The sequence below is a fragment of the Cygnus atratus genome, chromosome 17 (genome assembly GCF_013377495.2).
Source record: "Cygnus atratus isolate AKBS03 ecotype Queensland, Australia chromosome 17, CAtr_DNAZoo_HiC_assembly, whole genome shotgun sequence".
Classification (NCBI taxonomy): Eukaryota; Metazoa; Chordata; class Aves; order Anseriformes; family Anatidae; genus Cygnus; species Cygnus atratus.
This window is the reverse complement of record NC_066378.1, coordinates 4,168,128-4,185,618: the sequence shown is the minus strand read 5'-3', so window position 1 is coordinate 4,185,618 and position 17,491 is coordinate 4,168,128. Positions and strand designations below refer to the sequence as shown.

Genomic DNA, 17,491 nt, shown 5'->3' with positions numbered 1-17,491 from the left:
TGTAGTTCGCAGGAGACCAAGCCCGAGGAAACACTACAACTCCCATGCTTCAAGGAAACAAATCGCCCACCTTCCCGAGAGTGGTGCGTTGGCAAACGCTGCGCGCTGCCCTCAGGAAGCATAGGAGAATAAAATCAGAGTTGATGCAAATGTAAGTAGTAGGTAAGGTTTTGTAGGTCCGTGTCCTTATGAAAGCCTGCATTTTCCGTTCACTGCTGCTAACGTGGCAGGTTTTAGCCTCAGAATGTGGCTGAACAAATAATGGAAGACAAGTCCACTGGGGGTGGTTAAGGACACCTCGGCGGGGAGATGTGCCTGGTTGGAGTGTGAGGGGACACGGGGACGACATGTCGGCCCCGCTCTCGTGCCCTTGGTGCCTCCACTCGGTGCTGGCCGAAGTGAGCCAGGCTGGTGGTCCTGATGGTTATAGTTGGAACGACAGGAAAAAGTCTGGGTGAGAGATGTGGAAACAGACCATGGCACCAAGGGCAGACAGACGCCAGTCTGGTCCGGTGTGTGGGATGAACGTGGCCAGGCCAAACCCCAGAGGTCAGCACGTGACAAGCGGTCTCTGTACACCTCCCAGAGTACGTGTGGAAGAGACGTGAGGGGCCGTTATATTTTTTCAGCCGCTTGCACCTCGCCCTGGGCACAGCCCGAGCCCTGAACCCCTTCAACAGTCAACGTTTTGCCACCGAGGGGCTTGCTCCACGTGGTGGTCGTGCAGCTTTTTTGTTGGCGTTAGGTCTGGCCAGCCGCCGTGCCACGTCGTGCCGTGCCTGGGCAGGCTGCTGCTGGCCTGCGGAGCCGAGGTGACGGCAGGAGCGGTGGCACGAGGGGCACGGAGCCCCCCGGTTCCTCGGTGCACGGTGCTGAGGGAGGGCAGCCAGGCACCCAACGGCGCGCTTGGTCTCGTGTGTTGTCCTCTGCAAGGAGCCTCCCCTTGAGAGGAAACTGGTGGTTTTTGGCAAAACCCGGCGGATTTTCTTCCTTTTTGCCCAGGAAAGGGGCGAGTCCCCCCTCATTACCATACCGCCCTCCCAGCACCCCCCGCGGGCCTCCCGGCCCCTCCAGCCTCCCTCCTGCCCCGTGTCCCTCCCGTTCCCCCCAGCGGGGGCTCAGGACGCGGGCACGGCGGGGCAGGGGGTGCGCGCGGCGGGGACGCGCGGGGGGGCGGCGGGGGCGCGCTCTGAGCTTGGCGGGGGGGCGGCGGCGGGGTGGAGGCTGCGGGGGGGAGGACCGCCAGCTTTGCGCAGTGGCAGTATCGTAGCCGATGAGGTGAACCCGAGGCGCGATTATTGCTGATTGAAAACTTTTCCCAATACCCCGCCATGACGACTTGAAATACAGTCGGCATCGGCAATTTTTGAGGGCCTCTCCGGAGGCTGCTGTGAGCTGGTTAAAAAGTAGAACGGAAAAAAGAGGGGGAGGCTGTAGCCTCCATCCCTATTTAGCCTCGGTTACTATTCAGCCTCCATATTCGCTCAGCCTCCATCCCCGCCCTGCCTCCGTCTCCATTCCGCCTCCGTTCCCACTCAGCCTCCATCCCTATTCAGCCTCCACCCCTTCCCTGCCTCCATTCCCATTCAGCCTCCGTCCCCTCCCTGCCTCCGTCCCCGCCCTGCCTCCACGCGCAAAGGGCGGGGGATCCCGCGCCACGGCGGGGCGCGCCAAGTGACGTCACACCAAATTTGCATGCCCCTTCCCAGCAAGCCCCTCGGCCGCCCCGCCTCTCGGTACGGGGGGTGAAAACGGGGAGCCCCCCTCCCGGGGAGGGATCGGGGGGCACCGGAGGGCGCGGGGAAGATGGGGGGCACCGGGACGGGCGGGGGGGCGGCGGCGGGGGGCTCGCCGTGACCGCGGAGGCGGCCCCGGGGCGAGGGGTGGTGGCGGCTGGAGAAGGGGGCCAGCTTTGCGCAGTGGCAGTATCGTAGCCAATGAGGTTAATCCGAGGCGCGATTATTGCTAATTGAAAACTTTTCCCAATACCCCGCCGTGACGACTTGAAATATAGTCGGCATTGGCAATTTTTGACAGTCTCTACGGAGACTGAGTTTGGGTGTGAAAGAATAGACTGAGTTGGGGGGTGCCTAGCGTGCAGAAGTGGGAGCCGCGGTCGCAGCGTCTGCGCTAGAGTCCAAGTTTTTTTCCCTCAATGTATGCCAGTTTGTGTATACCCAGTGACAGTCTTTGCCTCAAAAAATGGCTCGTCCTTGCCAAAGAGCTCCCGGTCCTTTGCTCTGCAAAAAGCAGCTGCTCGCTTTGGTGTAAACCCCAAACCCTCTATGAAAACCCCATCCATTTCTACCCTCTAAGTTAAATAAACCCTGTCCATTTCTAAGCCACCGCTGTTGTCTAACACCTAAGCACACCCCACAGAGGGGACCTGTGACCACCAAACACCAGCTTCCTTGGCCGAATCTCTGCCACAGTGGGAAGCAGCTGCCCTCTGTCTTTTTGTGTTCGTTCAACGTGGTTTATGCTGCGGCCAGTTACCTCTGAAGCTCTTTGTATGGCCACATGTGCCATCCGGGTGCGCGTACCCTGCCTGGACGACCCTGGGTTAGGCGGTTGTTTATAACAAGGCAGAGTAGGAAAATTAGTAGCAGACATTGATATTCCCTCTTTATCAGGTTTGTAATGTCAGCTGGGCTGGGGTGTTATACACAATGGTGACTGAAGAATGACAGTGAAACCTCCTAGATGGCATTTGTCCCCTGTTTGCACTCCGTTACCCGCAATATCCATTCGAAATAAAACCCGAAGCGATGGGGTGCCGTCACCCTTTGTCAGAATGAGGCACAGCAATAAGCACCGAAGTCGTGTGTAGTTGACAATGAGTAATGCAGTTCATGTACTCGCTTGGTTCATATAAGCAAGGTTGGTTGATAAGTGTCTTATCTATTCCTTGACTGATTCTCTTTCCGTCTAACAGAACTATCTGCGACGATGCCCCCCGAGTGGTTCCTTCATCCAGTATCGCCAAGCCATGTCCCCCACCCTGTGCTAGAAGTCGTTTGCTCCATTTGCTGTACGAGGTCCTTCCACCAAGCGTGAAGTTGGACCTTGCATGAGAGAGCCGCATGTTGAAGTGTGCTGCTGTTGCCCTAAGCTAATGGAAACCTTCAGGCTTGAGGCTCTGCCCGAATTTTCCTTCTGTGTCCACCCGAAGAAAGAGTCACGTCCCCTTGCATGATGCCCCTGTGGCACAGCACAGAGGACGCGCTGCAATTCAGTTATTCTCTTCACTCTGCAGTTTCAAGTCACTCTCTAAAGTGCACAGGTAGGCTCTAAATATGCCTTACAAGTCTTGTAGCTTCGTATCTGTTCTTCTCTGAAAAAAATTTAGCCTGGTGCTTTTCATAACACCTCTTAGGAAATGAGTTTGGATTTCTCCAGTCTGAGATTACTGACCCCAAGTGGGCAGGCGGAGATTTAATCCATACAGTTTCTGAGTGCCGAGTGTGTGGAGGCCAGTGGGTTAAGCCCCCCCCGAAGAGTTGTGGGGCCGGTCCATAGCTGGTTGGCTACACTTTGATGAGGGGAAAGATGCCTTGAGCAAGCACCCTGAACACCTGGGCTGTGTGGAGGCAGGAAGTCCTGAAGTCCAGCCTTAAATTCACGTTGACTCATTGTATGACTTTATTTCCGGCTCCCAGCCCTGTTTCCCATCTGTAAATGAGAACAACAATTTCTTGTCACAACTTCTGTGAAAGATAAGGATTGAGTCGTACCGTGTTGTAGTCGCGGGGCAGCATGCAAGAAGAAGCACTGCATACTTCTCTGACGCATGACGTGCCTTCGTTCCCCAGCACTTCCCCAGTAGCAGCAGCTATGAGGGCTGCAGCTGCACCCCACATAGCTTCCCCCTCGGTCCCACCAGCTGTCTCTGGGCAAACCTTGGGTGCTGCCCTGCTGGGGAAGAGTTTGCTGGGGTGGCTGTCCCCAGGGAACTGCAGCTGTGCGTGCACAGGGCTTGAACATCAAGCAGATGTTCACAAGTCCAGGAGCGTTTCAGAGGTAGAGAGCAGGTAGATGGGGAGCAAACAGGAGTTACAGGGCACTAGGAAGGACAGAGGATGGTGAACATTGGGTGGGTTTTGCTTGAGGCCACCCCTCTGAGCAGCTGTTGTAGCGGCTTGGGTTTTAACCTGCCCTTCTCACTGGGAAACCACAGGAGGGTAGGGGACTACCAATTTTGGGTAGGAAATGTTAGGGTGTGAAAAAGAATTCAGCTGTAAACAGCACCTGGGTATGACAAGTGCAATGAGAATAGGCTTGGTTTAAAAGCCGAACAACTGGAGGATCATGTCCCTTGTACGATAGCTCTGCCTTCCACCTCAGCCACCCTTCCACAGCAGTGCTTAAGCCACAGGGAGAAGCTTTAGGGGCAGAGACTCCTTGTCTTTACATTAAGCCGCTTGGACACAACCTATTTCTTCTGCATGTATCCCTATGAGAAGTTCATTTTTGCCCTGAAACAGAAAAAAAGCTGTTTTGTTTTGTTTCATTTTGTTGATTTGCACTCACTGCCACACTCACAAAGGATCCGGTAGGAAGCTGGTGATGAACATTGCGTACCAGGCTACAATGCAAACAGAGCACAGCGGAAACTTTATTCACGCAGAGGTAGAGGTACAACCCAAGCCAAGACCGCTGCCTGCCGCTTGCTGCTGGAAGAAGCACGGATCACGGGAGGGGGCCTGATCCTGACCGCCCCAGTTCTGCTGCGCTACCAGCAAATGATGCCAGTGGTGCACATCGTTCAACCCGAGGGGACACATCCCGAAGTTATTGCTGCTCAGTCGTGGAAAAGCAGCGACAGATGCTGAGCACAAGCCCCTCTCACGTAGTGCGGGAGGCACATTTATGTACATAAGGCATACAAGTCCCTTCACATCGTGTCTTAAACCTTGCTGCGGGACCAGTGAGGGGGTGTCAGGCAAGGTCCTGGTGTTGAGGTGACGCACAGGGTGGGGCCGTGGCTTCCTGAGGGGTGCCGGGCGCGGGTGAGGCCTGGCACGGGTCCCCTGGGGGCTGCTGTCAGCTTACGGGCACCGGGGCTGCGCCCAGGCCCCTCACCACGGCTCTCACTGCGGCCCTTCCTGACGAGAACCGGGCGGCCTAAGGGGGCTGAGGGGGCCGGGGCCGCGCCCGCTCCCGCCGGCAGGGGGCGACCGCGGGCACGCGCGCCGAGGCGGTGTCGGGGCCGCGCGGAGGCGGCCTCGGGGGCGCGCAGGGGCGGGGCGGGAAAGTTGCGAGGCGCTGAGGAGAGCGGGCGGCGGCGGCGGGGCGGGAGCGGCGGCGGCGGCACCATGGACGACCTGGGTGAGTCCCTGCGCGGCGCCCGGCGGTGTTTGGGCCGGGGGGAGCCCCCTCAGGGCACCCCAAGACCCTTCAGGGTCCCTTAAGGCCCCCTCAGGGCCCCCGGTCCCGCTCGGAGCTCGGCTTCACCCCGCTGTCCCCCGGCTCCCCCCGTGGGATCCCCTCCGTGCTCTGGGGGCCGTGAGGGCGGCCGAGTTCCCCTCGTGCAGCCGCCGAGACCGGCCGAGCCCCGTTACCTGCGGCCCCCCCGCAGCGGGAAGCAGCCCTCCTGGGAGGATGCACCGCAGGAGGGTCGCTGCCCTGCTGCAGCAGCCAGAGCCTCGCGGTGTGCTGCCGCCGTAGAGCCGGGGCTCACACCCCCATAAAAAGGGCCCTGAAGGGGGCTGGCGAGGGGACCAGGGCGGCCGGGAGGCCCTCAGCTGCTGAGCAGGAATTCCTCCTGGCGGGGCGAAACCTCAGCCCCAGCCCGGGCGCGCTGGCTGGTGGCACAGCCGTTGGGTGCCCGCCGCGCTCCCGCCGGCAGCCGCCGTGTGCTTCAGCCAAGGCGGATCCGTTTGCCATTTCTCCCACCCCTCAGCACAGTTATCTCTTGGTGCTGCTCCCACATCGTGTTTGTAGCGCGCTGAGGAATGCGTGGCCAGTCAGGACAGGACCCGCGCAGCTGGGGCTGCCTTGCCGAGCGGCCCGTCGAGGTGAGCCCGCACGGAGCGTCGCGTAGGCACGGCTCGCGTCCCGCCAACGTGCTCCGACCGGCCACCAGAGCTGTGCCCTACCAGCTGCAATTGTTGCATTCCTTAAATTCACGGGAGCTGGGTGGCTTTCCAGTTGGCCAGATCGGCTGCTGCAGCTTCAGCACGTTTTTTTTCTTTGCTCTGTGGGAGGATTAGAAGTGAGCTGCAAAGAATAAATTGGAGAAGGTCTGAATTTGTGCGTTCCTCTGCGGTGTTGAACGTTACTGCCATCAAAAGTGAAAGTTCTAATCTAATTTTTGAAATAGAACTTCTCATCTCAGCAACTTTTTTTTATCAAGTCATGGTCACACCAGGTCTTTCTCAATTTTTGTGCAGCCTTTCACATTGGACGAGATCTGACTATCTTAACAGTAATCAGTTGAGCAAGAAAAGTGGAACATTTCTTTCTGAGATAATTTCTTTGGCCTGCAGAACTCACTGTAAAAGATCACGCCACCTATTTTCCCTTTGCCAATTGTTGTTAGTCCGCAAATCGCTCACTTGTTTTTCTAAAGGCGCTCACCTTGGGATGCATAATTAAGGCAGCAAGGCTGTGCTGATACAGCTCTGAAACAAGTCACATTTTGAACCGAAGTGAGTGTTGTTTGTTTTCATCCCTCGTTATCTCTGGGTGGATTATCCGAGTTGTGGATTAACCATGCCATGGATCCAGACGGCTGTGCTGGCTCCAGCCGTAGCCAGGCTGGTCCTGCAGGGCTCGATGGTTCGGGCACGATGCCACGCACACGTAGATGTGCTGCTGCCAGGGCTGCTTTTGGCCCCGGAGTAGTTTAGCATTGAACCTGAGCGAATGTGCCTCGTGGGTTTGGAGCTGATGCTGTGTAAAATGAGCCGAGATAAATACTCCTGTACGGTGCTTCTGACCCTGTGTGGTGCGGACACAACTGGAGGCTGACAGACGCGCTGGGCACGAGGGAATGCCTCACGGGGCCTGTTACGCCTGTGTCCCTAACTCCCCAAACTTACAAACATGTTTTAGCTGTCCCTCTCCCTTCCAGAGGCTGGAGCTGATGGGGTGTTGATCAGCATGCGCTTTTGCGCTGCAAAATGGAGATGCAGAAGTATCTTGGTTTTATGCTGGGCAGGGTGGGTTTTCTCACCCCTGTGAGGAAGGGTTTGGGTTGCTTTGGGGATTCGTCTGGAACTGAAAAAACTGTCTGTTTTTTGTTCCCCACCGCCAGCATTGGAGAAGTGGTGTTAGGGTGCGCAGTTCATGCGGGGAGCTGCTCCAGAGCTCTGCCCCAGGGGAGTAGTTGGGGCACGGGGCGCCCAATGCTGGCTCCCGATGGAGCTGGGATGGCGCGCTGTAGGGATGGGGGGAGGAAGCCCTGCATTCAGGCAGCCCACCAGACCTGTGCAGATTGCCTTCCGTCGGTCTCGGAGGAAGCGCGCCGTGCGGATGTGCTTGGAGTTTGACAGGAAGCTTGCTGCATGAGTTTGTCGTTCTGCCGCGCCGGGAATTGGCGCCGAGTGGAGCCGAGTCCTACAGAGCACACATCCTGGCTCGGGGGGCATCGCCCCTTCCCGGGCTTTCCCAGGGGGAGTTGTGTGGTCACGGGCTGTAATTCCAGCAAGCCAGCGATCGAGCCTATACGTTTGCCTCAGGCAGTTTGAATTAGCTGTTGAATTCTTGGTTCTGTGGAGCTGCCTTGTCTGAGCAGAGTGCGAGCAGGCCGCGGGGTCTGCTGGCCGTGGGGGAAGACGTCGCTGTCCTGCAAAGCCTCCGGCCTGGGGAGAGAGGGAGGAGGGAGGCTGTGCAGTTGCTGTAGTCAGATACTGCTCGATTTTTGACTTTGAATGTTTTCTTACAGCTTCAAGGAGTTCTCTTTCAATAAAAACAAAAGACCTTCAGTGTTTTTCTTTTAAGCACATTTTCCCTACTTGTTTTTAACTTCGTATATTTACTGCGGGGCCAGTATGGTTACTGTTTAGTTTTGTGGGGGCCAAAAGATTAATTTTACTTCTTGTACGTCGTCTTGATTTTCAAGAGCTAGCAAAAAGCTGTAGTGGTTTGGTTTTGAGGATGAGAAAGGATTTCACAGCTTCAGTAACTTTCATCTTTTATTTTTTTGGAAGAAGTTGTTTGCAAACGCTACTGTGAAGTCTTTGTTTAGTGTTGTTTTATTTTCATTATTTCTTTATTTATTCAGAGCTTTGGTAACTCCAGACAGAAATGGTGTCGCTTGTAGCAGCTTTCTTTTGGTGGCTTTGAAATTCTTGCTTGTCTGCTGCTTGGTTGTTTATTTTTTTTGAGGAGCTCAGACTTGTTTTTTTTTAACTGGAGTTTGCAATCAAGAACAAAACAGCATTCAGTAGAGCTCGTGAGAGGTGTTTTACAAAGAAGTTGTTTCTGCTGTTTAGCAAGAACATATTTATGGCAGTGTTTTGGCTGTGCGTGCAAAGCGGTCTGTGAGCTTCTTATTTTAGGTGTGCTTGCTCAGTTGTAGAAGATTTGCCTGTCGGAGGATGTTTGTCTAGCGACGTGGCTTTAAGCATTCTGGGCACAAAGACTGAGCACTACAAGAGCTTTCACTTCAGAAGGTGTTCCCTCTGTTTCAGGAGCTGTCACCCACTCTCTCTTCAGGGCTGAATCCTCTCCAGACAAACCTGCTGCTGAGTTTTGGTGGCAGCGTGGAGGGGGGGTCCTGCCTGCCGTCTCTGCCAGCGCTCGGGGGTGGCTGTGCCCCACGGGGCTGTGCTCTCGGTGCCTCTTCTGGGGAGGAAACACCGGCAAAGCTGCCAGGTCCCTCGGCTTTCTCCTGGCTCAGGTTCCTGAGCCGTTCCTGCTGCTGGGCGAGAAGCCTGTAAACAGGACTAATGCTCTGCACAATGGGGTTCTGACTTGTTTCAGCTTCTTAGCTGCTCTGACCCCTCGTGAGACAGGGGCTTCATTGTCCCGAGCAACTCAGACAGGGAGTCCTCTGCCTCGAGCGGCGTGCGATGCAGAGAGAGGCTTCTTTTCTTGTTGCTCTATTTCCATGGAAAGTCTGGACTCCGCGCTGTCTTTAGCTCCTTTGTCTCTCGCTGGGAGAGGTCAACTTATCCCGAGTGTTCAGCTGCCCTCCTGGTTAAAATTGATCCTCTGACACCATCTCTACCAGCAGAGAAAGGAATGGGTAACCTCTTCGAAAACTCAATTCTGTCTCTCTTCTTTCCCGGGGAATCCGAGCACCTCAATTTCTCTGGACCCTTTTTTCCTCATCCCTTTTCCCTCGACCTGTATGGCGTGGAACATGTTGCGAAACTCCGCAGTGACAGGGAGAACTCTGAAGCCTGGCCGAGGAACAAGCAGGAACAGTGCACTTCTGGTTGCACGAGAGCAGTTTTTCTGATCCCCTGCAGCAGATGTGTATAAATTCCGCGAATCCAATCTGTGCAGCAGCTGCGGGGGAGCAGTACACAGTCCATGGCCACAGAACGAGTCTCGTAGAATCGGACTGCTGCCTTAGCTGCGACACCCAGGCTCTGCTGCGGCTTTGGAGGAGGCCAGGCCGGGTTCTGGATTCAGTGGTGGTGGGGAATGGCCGTGAGTGACTGGGATCTCGGGTCCCAGCTTCCCGCTCTGTGTCCCGGCCTGCGCCTCCCCGTCCTTGTCTGTGTCCCTCGTTGTGCGCTGCGGAAGCTGGTAATGAAGACGTTCTTCTGTTTCTGCTGCCTGAAAATGAGACATTGTCTGTGGGAAGCTCCCACAGCGTACGATGAGAAGATGGGGCTTAAGGAGTGAGTTTCTTGCTCGTTCCGGCCCGTCCTAACTCACTGAGGTTTAGTAACACCCCTAGGAGTACAGGATGCCATGACTGCTGGGCTGTTCCATATAAAAACGCTAAGCGGGGAACCGTGGGGACCTTTGGGCCCCGCTCTTGTTTTTCAGTGTTTGCAAAGTCTCGCTGCACATCTCCTTCAGTTTAGTTTCAGATGCAGAAGTCAGCCAAAAATGGTGATTCCTGCTTCTCCATCTCTTGCGTCCTTGCCGCTTACTCAGTGAGTAATCGGGCTGCAGAGCGAATCGGTTCGGATCGCGGGTGTGCTGGAGAAGCGGCCCGTTCGCCCGCCCGCTCACCCAAGCCGAGCAGACGATTTGCCATGGGGTCAGTAAGCTGCGCTATCACGTCCCGCGGCAAGATAAGTAGAGCCAGTGCCGCGTGGAAGCAAGGAGGGGCCCCGCTCCTTCCCTTTTGGGTTGAAACTAAACGGATTGGGGACAGCGTGGAAGTTGTGATTTCAGACTGGGTTAGCCTGATCTAAGTGCTGGCTGCAGCACTGCTTTTCCCCATCTCCCTTGGTTGTGTCAGCGTAACCACTGCACGCGTGGCTGGATCAGCAAGCTGATTCCTCTGAAAATTCTTATTTTAATTGGTTTCTTTTCAGCCAGATCCGCTCCTTGCCCTTTTTGGCCACGTGTTTGTACAAATCCTGGTCCTGACATAAGGGCGTGGGCAGGGGACTGGGGACTGGGTGAGGCCACCTCCTTGAGCTGCACTTGACGTTTAATCCAGCATAAAGTAACGATCGATTTACAGCTCCAGAAGCTTGCCCCGACTGTGGGCATATCGCTCCTCCGTCCGTGCAGCGGGGTAACAGCTCCCTACCTGCAAAGTGTGCTTAACGTTTGTGCAGATCGCCGTGTTTCTAAAATAGCTTCCAGCTGAGTGTCTCAGAATAGTAACTCTTTGAAGCTTCTCCTGTTTCCCTTGCTGGAAAAGCATACAATGGCAAGTTTGGATTAGATTTAAAAGTTTTTCTTCCCTTCTCAGCTCTGTTTATGTTCCCTCTCTGCCTTGCTGATTGCTCATCCTTTCTTCAGCCTCTGTTATGACAGGCCGTGTGAGCAGGGAGAAGAGATTTCCTTTCCCTTCCAAGTTCCCCACAGCAGTTCTGCTCGAGTCTTTCCCTTTACCACAAAATGTCGTGAAGTCATTCAAAGAATGTCGTGTGCTAAAGATATAGCATAAAAATAGGAGGTGGGTAATGACTGTGTCACATCACTTGTGCTTTTTTTTCCCCATTTATGTTCATTCTCACTGCAAATGGAACCAGAGCCACGCAAACCGGATGGCTGGGGACAGCCTCCCTTGATTGGCTCGTGGTAAAATCCCTGCTCTCTCCTCTGTGCTAGGGTTCTGGAGCACTCGGACACTTTGAAGTACGTTTTTAGATCTTCATAGAGCAAACAAAGTAGAAACAGCAACTGGAGTGAGAACAGCTTCGGTGGTTTTGATGTTTCAGTTAGAGGAGCTCGAGTCCCTGAGGTTACATGCTTGTACTGTTTAGGAATCTGGTAAGCTTTTTTTTCTGCTCATAGAAATGCAGCTTTTTCTTGGAGCAGCCAGTAATTATTCTGAATTTACATGGGAAATTTATCTAAGGATAAACTACAAGCTGAGGATCCCAGTGAACTTGTGGGAGGCCCCAGGAGGCAGCCTGCAGTGTTAGTTCCCGACTCCTTTTCCCTGCGGCGGCGTGCCTCTGCGCCGTGAGCAACTTTAGTCTGAGTTATTTAAATGAGGCTGGGGCAGTTGGAAGACTTCAAAAGCAGTTTGGCATGGCACTTTTCGCCGTGTTCCTGTTGTGTGTGAGTTCAGTGTCGAAGGCTTTGCGGGGCACTGCTGAGTGTGTCTGGCAGCAGGCACTGGAGTGTAGCTGGAGTTCTTGTTCTTTTTACTGCTCGTTGCAATTGTTTAAACCTCTAACGTTTTGCAAATGATGTAAAGAACGTTGAAAAAAGTAAATGCCGCTCCAGGGAATGAACTTTCTGAATGACACTTTGCATGGGGAATTGTGCTTTAAATGGCTTAGCTATAAATCAAACTGTATGGGGTCTCCTGGAATAAAGCGATGCCGTGTTTTTGTCGCAAAACTGAGCTGGCAGACAGAATTAGCCCGTGTCTGACTAGATCCCTGAAGGACCTTGCTTTATTTCCATCCTTGAAGAGCAAGGTGAGCAGAGAACTTCACCCCCTGCTGTAGGGAAGTTTGCGGTGGCTCGGGGACTGTGTTTAGGTTGGGTTTTTCTAATAGCAGGAGAGGGCAAAGAAAGCTAGAAGTAGAAAAGGTCACGGGCAGGAGGGCTGTAAGTGATTTGCTGGTGTAGGGGGTTTAGTACTCCCTTGTTCTGCCCTCTTTCATGGGTCTAAACAAGCTCGAGGCTTCTCGATTAAAAGATTTCTTTTTAGGTTGGAGCCACTAACTTGAACTGGATCATCAGACAAGGGGGCCTGAGGCTAACTGCACATCCCCTGGTTTTACTGCCAGGTAATGGGGCTCTTGGTTGTCTCCAGCAAACGAACCCTTTGGGGCAGAGGGAGTGAGACGCCTGGGGAGAGCTCTGCCGGGCTGCAGCTCTGCCTCCTGCTCCTTTCACATGGGAGACGTTTCTTGGGCCGCGTAGGTCTGGCTAGGCAGCGTGAGACACAGCTGGAACCATTCTGCCTGGCTGCGAGCAGCTCCGGCAGTGAGACAGGATCCCTGCAGAGAGCTGGAGCGCGGGGGGAGGGAGTGAAATGCCATTTCAGCCACGTCATGAAATCTCTTATCAGCGGCCAGCTCAGGGCTGCGGGTGGGTGAGCGATGCTGGCCACAAGAAGCTGCCTCCGACTTCTGCTGTGAAACGTGAGGAGCTCGGAGCTGTCAGGCAGGCCGGGCCGCGTGGAGCTTGGGATGAATTTGTCAGTCAGGTTCTCAGAACCCGAAACTTGGCGTGTTCAGGCCGCCCTGCTGGTGCTTACTCTGAGGTTTGCCGCTTGGCTGTCCTGAGCGGGTCCCTTGGGCAGTGCCTCACAAGCACAGCTGCTCTGGCATGCTGCTCCTGTGCTGCTTAATTGCTTAAATCTGGCGCCTCCAGCACCTTCTGCCTCGGGATGGTGCTTGGAAGCCGTGGCCATGTGAGTCAGAGACAAAAGCTGTTAGGTTACCCTTCGTTTTCCTCTAAGTTACGGCTCAACTTGCTGGATGCCAATTTGCCATCGAACACGAGGGAGCACGCTACGTGAACAGCTCACCGGGGCACTGCTTGTCGTGTGAAATGCAGCCCTGCTTGGGCCGGCTGGGGTCCCCCGATGGCATTGCCTGGCTCTGGGAAATGTCCTTTTTGGGGTGGCACAGCCGGCACGATGCGAGGCGCTGGGCGCTGCCTCCTGCGCACCGCTGTCGCTCACCGCGACCCCGTCCTCGCACCGCGGACTGGGGAGGAGGGCTGGAGAGAAGGGGCTGGGGAGGAAGCTTTATGTAATTCTTGGCTGGCTTCTGAGTAATTGTTTTAATGAAATGGAATGCGGTGTATTCTGCGCTGCTTGGCAGAAACAGCCTTTTTTTGTATTTGCTATTTTGGGGGGGAAGCAGTTGAAGTTAGTCTGTTTTCCAGCTGCTTTGAGCAGTTCAGCTTGGGTTTGCCACAGAGATGGGAGTAGAATATTGCTCTCAGCGAGGGGACAGTTGCCCTGGTGTGTGTGTGTGTCCTCGTGCGTGTGTAATTTAGTGTGTAAGTGACTGAGCCTGGTCCCTCTGTGCGGTGTGAACACCGCTGTGGTTCTGAAGAGGGATCAGCTCAATTTCAAAGTGCCCAATAGTGACGTGTAGGTACCTGTGCTTACAAAATACGTATGCATCTAGGACCTTGATAGGGAAAAGAATCAAATTTCTACTGTGCCCTACCTCAGGGTACGGCAGGAATGTGATGAGTTGAGACAAGGAAGTCAACTTAATTTTCAGCGAGGCAGAAATGCAGGAGCTGGGAATCTTGACTTCTGTAAATGAGTGCAAAATACTTTCCCCAGTTCTCTCGGAACGGTTGGGTGACTTGTATCTTAGGATTAGTGGAGGGCCAATTAGGGATCACGCTGAAAACCCTTTTTCAGAAAGTAATTTGAAGAGGGATTCATTTCACGTACCTATGAAGGGAAGTTTATTCTCATGCTGCTTCTATTTCAGTATTGCTGGCATTTCCATTTTTGGTCAGCGCTGGAGAAGGGTCTCTTTTACTCATCTTCTACCTCTCAAAATCTACTTTCTACTCTGCCTTTATCAGTTTTTTATTGCAGTTTTCTGTAGTCATGAGTTCTCTTGCGAGTAAAGCAGCCTTCCGTTGGTAGGATGAAGTGTTTCTTTGGCTAATAAATTCTGGGCAGAACACTGAGATGGAGAAGCTGTCAGGCGTTTGTTTGCTTTGTTAATACTGCTTCTGGTAAAAATAAATCCTTGTTATTTCTCTTGCAGGTGGTGAAACAAGCAAGATTGTAGTAACTGTTACTTCTGTCCTGATGGCAGAGGATAGGTGGAAGGATAGGTTGCCTATCTTCTCACAGCAGGAAGAGAGGGGGAACCTCAGACAGATTCTCTAGCTCTTCTCAGTTCACTGGTTAAAATATATTCTAGTTCTAAAAACGTTAGTTTTCTGTCTGGCTTTAACAATTTCTTTTCTTTCTGTGGCTCTTGGGCACGGCATTGTGAAACTCCTAAGCCACATTCCTCTGCCCATGCTGAAAAAATGCAGAGCTGTGGAGCTGTCAAGCCATCAGCGAGCTCCATCACGTTGCCACCCACATCTTCTCCCAAAGTAACTGGGGGGCAGTTCCCACATTCATTTCTACAACACTGTCCTCCTTCCGTTCATTCCCAGAGGCTGCTGTTGAAATAAAAAAGAAGCTGTTTTAATTAGATTGTCAGCCATGTGCTCATGGCACCCTTGTACTCTGCGGTCTTTTCTAGGGGTTCTTTCAAAGATGTTGCTTGCCCACTCTGTAATTACTTGGATTATCTTGAGGTTTTAGGAGAATGCTCATTAGATTGAAAGCTTCATTTTAAAACTTTCTACCTATTATAGTTATAAGTGGTACTAAGATCAACATGACTGAAAAATGTTAAATATTTTGCTGTCATTTCCCCTTGCCCTGCTCTGTGAGTTTACATTGGGCTTTTGGCAGTGCTTTGTGTAAAGTCAGTTCCTGATGATGACTTACACTTTTTGGCTCGCAAAGAGGTCGGCGTTGCTTCCAAGTCTGCTCCCACTCTGTTGCAGAGAGCCCTTACAGAAACGAAAACTTTTTTTAAAAAGAGAGGTCCACCATTTTGAGAGCATTTTCTTGGTAATTGAATTTTTAAAAAGCCAGTTAAACCAGATGCCATATTTGACAAGAAACACTAATTTCTTAAGAAAAGGGGAGCATCTTCCCTCAGAATAGTTGGCAAGTCAAGCCAACAAGTCTTTTTAACTCATCTTAATTTATATCTCCATATACTAAGCTTTTACTTGGCATCCTCAGTATCTGATATTTGCTAGGACTTTGTTTCGTCTTATAGGCATGGGCTTTTCCAACTTGACACGGGTTGTTTTTTAAGGGTAGATCTGCATCTGTTGGACTTTCTTTGCATTCATGTTCATGGGAGATACGCTTGTTACCTACTAAGGGAAAGTTGTTGGAGTGTATGCAAAAATATTCTCTGGAAGGACTAAGATCTGTCAAGCCTGCGTTATGGTCTCCCATTTCAGAGCCTTCAGGTTAGGTGTGTCTCAATAAGGCTGTACTAAACAGGGATAAGATTGCAGTGTCTCTTCAGTGTCCCCGTTCCGAACTGCTGGCCTCCTCCTTTTGGTAGCCGGGGGTTCTGTATTTCGTGGGCAGAATTTGTGCTTCTCGTGCTTGTAATTAATTCAGAATTCGTTCTTATATTTCTTTCCTTCATTTCATCATCTTTATGTGTGGCTCAAATTTTCTAATTGGCACTTTGCCTGGAAGAGTCTATATTCAGATCTGTTTATGCTGCTTGGATAGGGTTTCCACAGTTTAAAAGATGCTGTTTTTTTTTTTTTCCTCCGTTAAGCTTCATGCCTGTTCTTGCATGACCATGCAAATCTTATCCTTCCCTTTATTGGTTATGGGGTCCACATGGTTTCCTGTTTCAGTTACTTAAAAAAAAAAAAAAAGGAGGGATAATTAAGTTAGAACGTGCAAGCTCTGACAGTATTTTGTCTCTGGCAGCGTCCAACAGCATTACATATGCTGATGGATCTGGTCATAGTGATCTTTAGCTGAATGAGATGCTGGCTCTGAAGTGAGTCCTGCAGGCACTTGGGCCTGGCTTGGTGTAGTGGCCTAGTGCCCCTGGAGGGGGGTGGCCTTACCTCCCTCATTTTATGCCTTCCATCTCCTGCATCCTCTGGCTCTTTGGACATACCCCTTCCTTTTTGCTGACCCCTGTGCTTATCTCACTTTCTTAACTCAGAAAGTCTTTCTTTTTTTTTTTTTTTTTTTTGGGGGGGAGGTGTATATTCTGTTAAATTGGTTCATGGAGGGGTCTTGTAAAAGCCAGAGCCAAGAGAGGTAAGTGGCAGCAGCACATGTCTGGAAGAGGGAGCGAAACCTCTCCATTTTTGGCAGTGGCGAGCTGTTAATTTGCCGTTCTGCATCCTGTGAAACTGTATCCTCAGCTCTGGTGCTCACTGTCCAGTGGAACTATTGTTCTCTGTTCCCATGTAAGCCCTGATGTAACATGTTTTTCTTCCCCAGATGAGTAGAATCAGCAGTTCCCAAATTATGATCTGCGAGCGGTAAGTGCTCCACAGCTGTTGGAAGGTGTCCTTTTAAATGGTCAAATTTACAAATTTGTCATTGCTACCTGAGGGCCCTGAAGTGCAAGCAAATGAGGGTTGCCGTTGCCTGCAGATTTGGAATCCACTGCCTTTTTCAAGCTCTTCTGATGTGCCAACACGTATGGCACGGGGCTAATGCTTAGAACCTGCTGAGAAGAGTTATCTGCTACCAGATTGGCATATATTGTCACTTCAGTGCTGCTTGTAACAATGCTGAGTTCAAGTCAGATCCGACTGCTTACAGGTATGCAAATCTCAACCAAACACAGTCCACCTGGGGCTTTTAAAAAACGCATTTAAAAATGTCCACCCTCATTTCAGTGGGTGTGTGGAGAGTTGCTGGGAAGCGGCTGGGTGCCACACACCTCTGCACTCGGTGGTTTCCTCCAGGTCCTGTAGTCTGGGGCTGAGCAGTGTCCAGCCCATGACTGAAGGGAGTTTGTTTCCCTCTTGCCTGCTGTCTTTGCACAGTTCCCCAGAAAGACCTGAGAACAGTTTGCCCAGTCTGGTTACATCCTTTCTGAAGGAGGAAAGGTTTTCTGCTGGCGGAGACATACACGTGCTGCCAGGGAAGAAGAAGGCTAGGTAGAGGGAACCTTTCCTTTCCCTGCACGGGGAGGGCAAATTGACTTTTGCCAAGATATTCACTATATGGCATCCACCTGGTGTGTCTGGCTTGAAGAGAGCAGCTTGGCTGGGGGTGGCAGCACTGCAGGCTACGATAAATTTCCTAATGCTCTGATGCTCTTACTGCCCACTGGGACTCGTTCCCACAAGCATTTGCCTGACTGAACAGCCACAGGACTAGAAGTCCCTGAGCTTCTCCTCC

At 52.5% G+C, this 17,491-nt stretch overlaps 1 protein-coding gene and 2 non-coding genes across 12 annotated transcripts in view; all 3 read left to right on the top strand.

The window, feature by feature from the left end:
* Positions 1-3: 3 nt before the first annotated feature.
* The window catches only part of PXN (paxillin), a 48,854-nt gene continuing 31,366 nt past the window's right edge, over positions 4-17,491 (top strand). The window contains exons 1-2 of one of the 10 annotated variants that reach the window (XM_035556675.1): positions 4-151; positions 2,936-3,283. In XM_035556675.1, the coding sequence (XP_035412568.1) occupies positions 3,193-3,283 (91 nt within the window). In that variant the 5' untranslated portion in view covers positions 4-151; positions 2,936-3,192. The other 9 variants (XM_035556679.2, XM_035556680.2, XM_035556681.2 and 6 more) reach the window with 9 other exon arrangements.
* Positions 1,245-1,385, top strand: LOC118253038 (U4 spliceosomal RNA). Its single transcript, XR_004780318.1, has one exon. It is a non-coding gene; the product is annotated as a U4 spliceosomal RNA (small nuclear RNA).
* Positions 1,909-2,049, top strand: LOC118253037 (U4 spliceosomal RNA). The gene has a single exon (XR_004780317.1). It is a non-coding gene; the product is annotated as a U4 spliceosomal RNA (small nuclear RNA).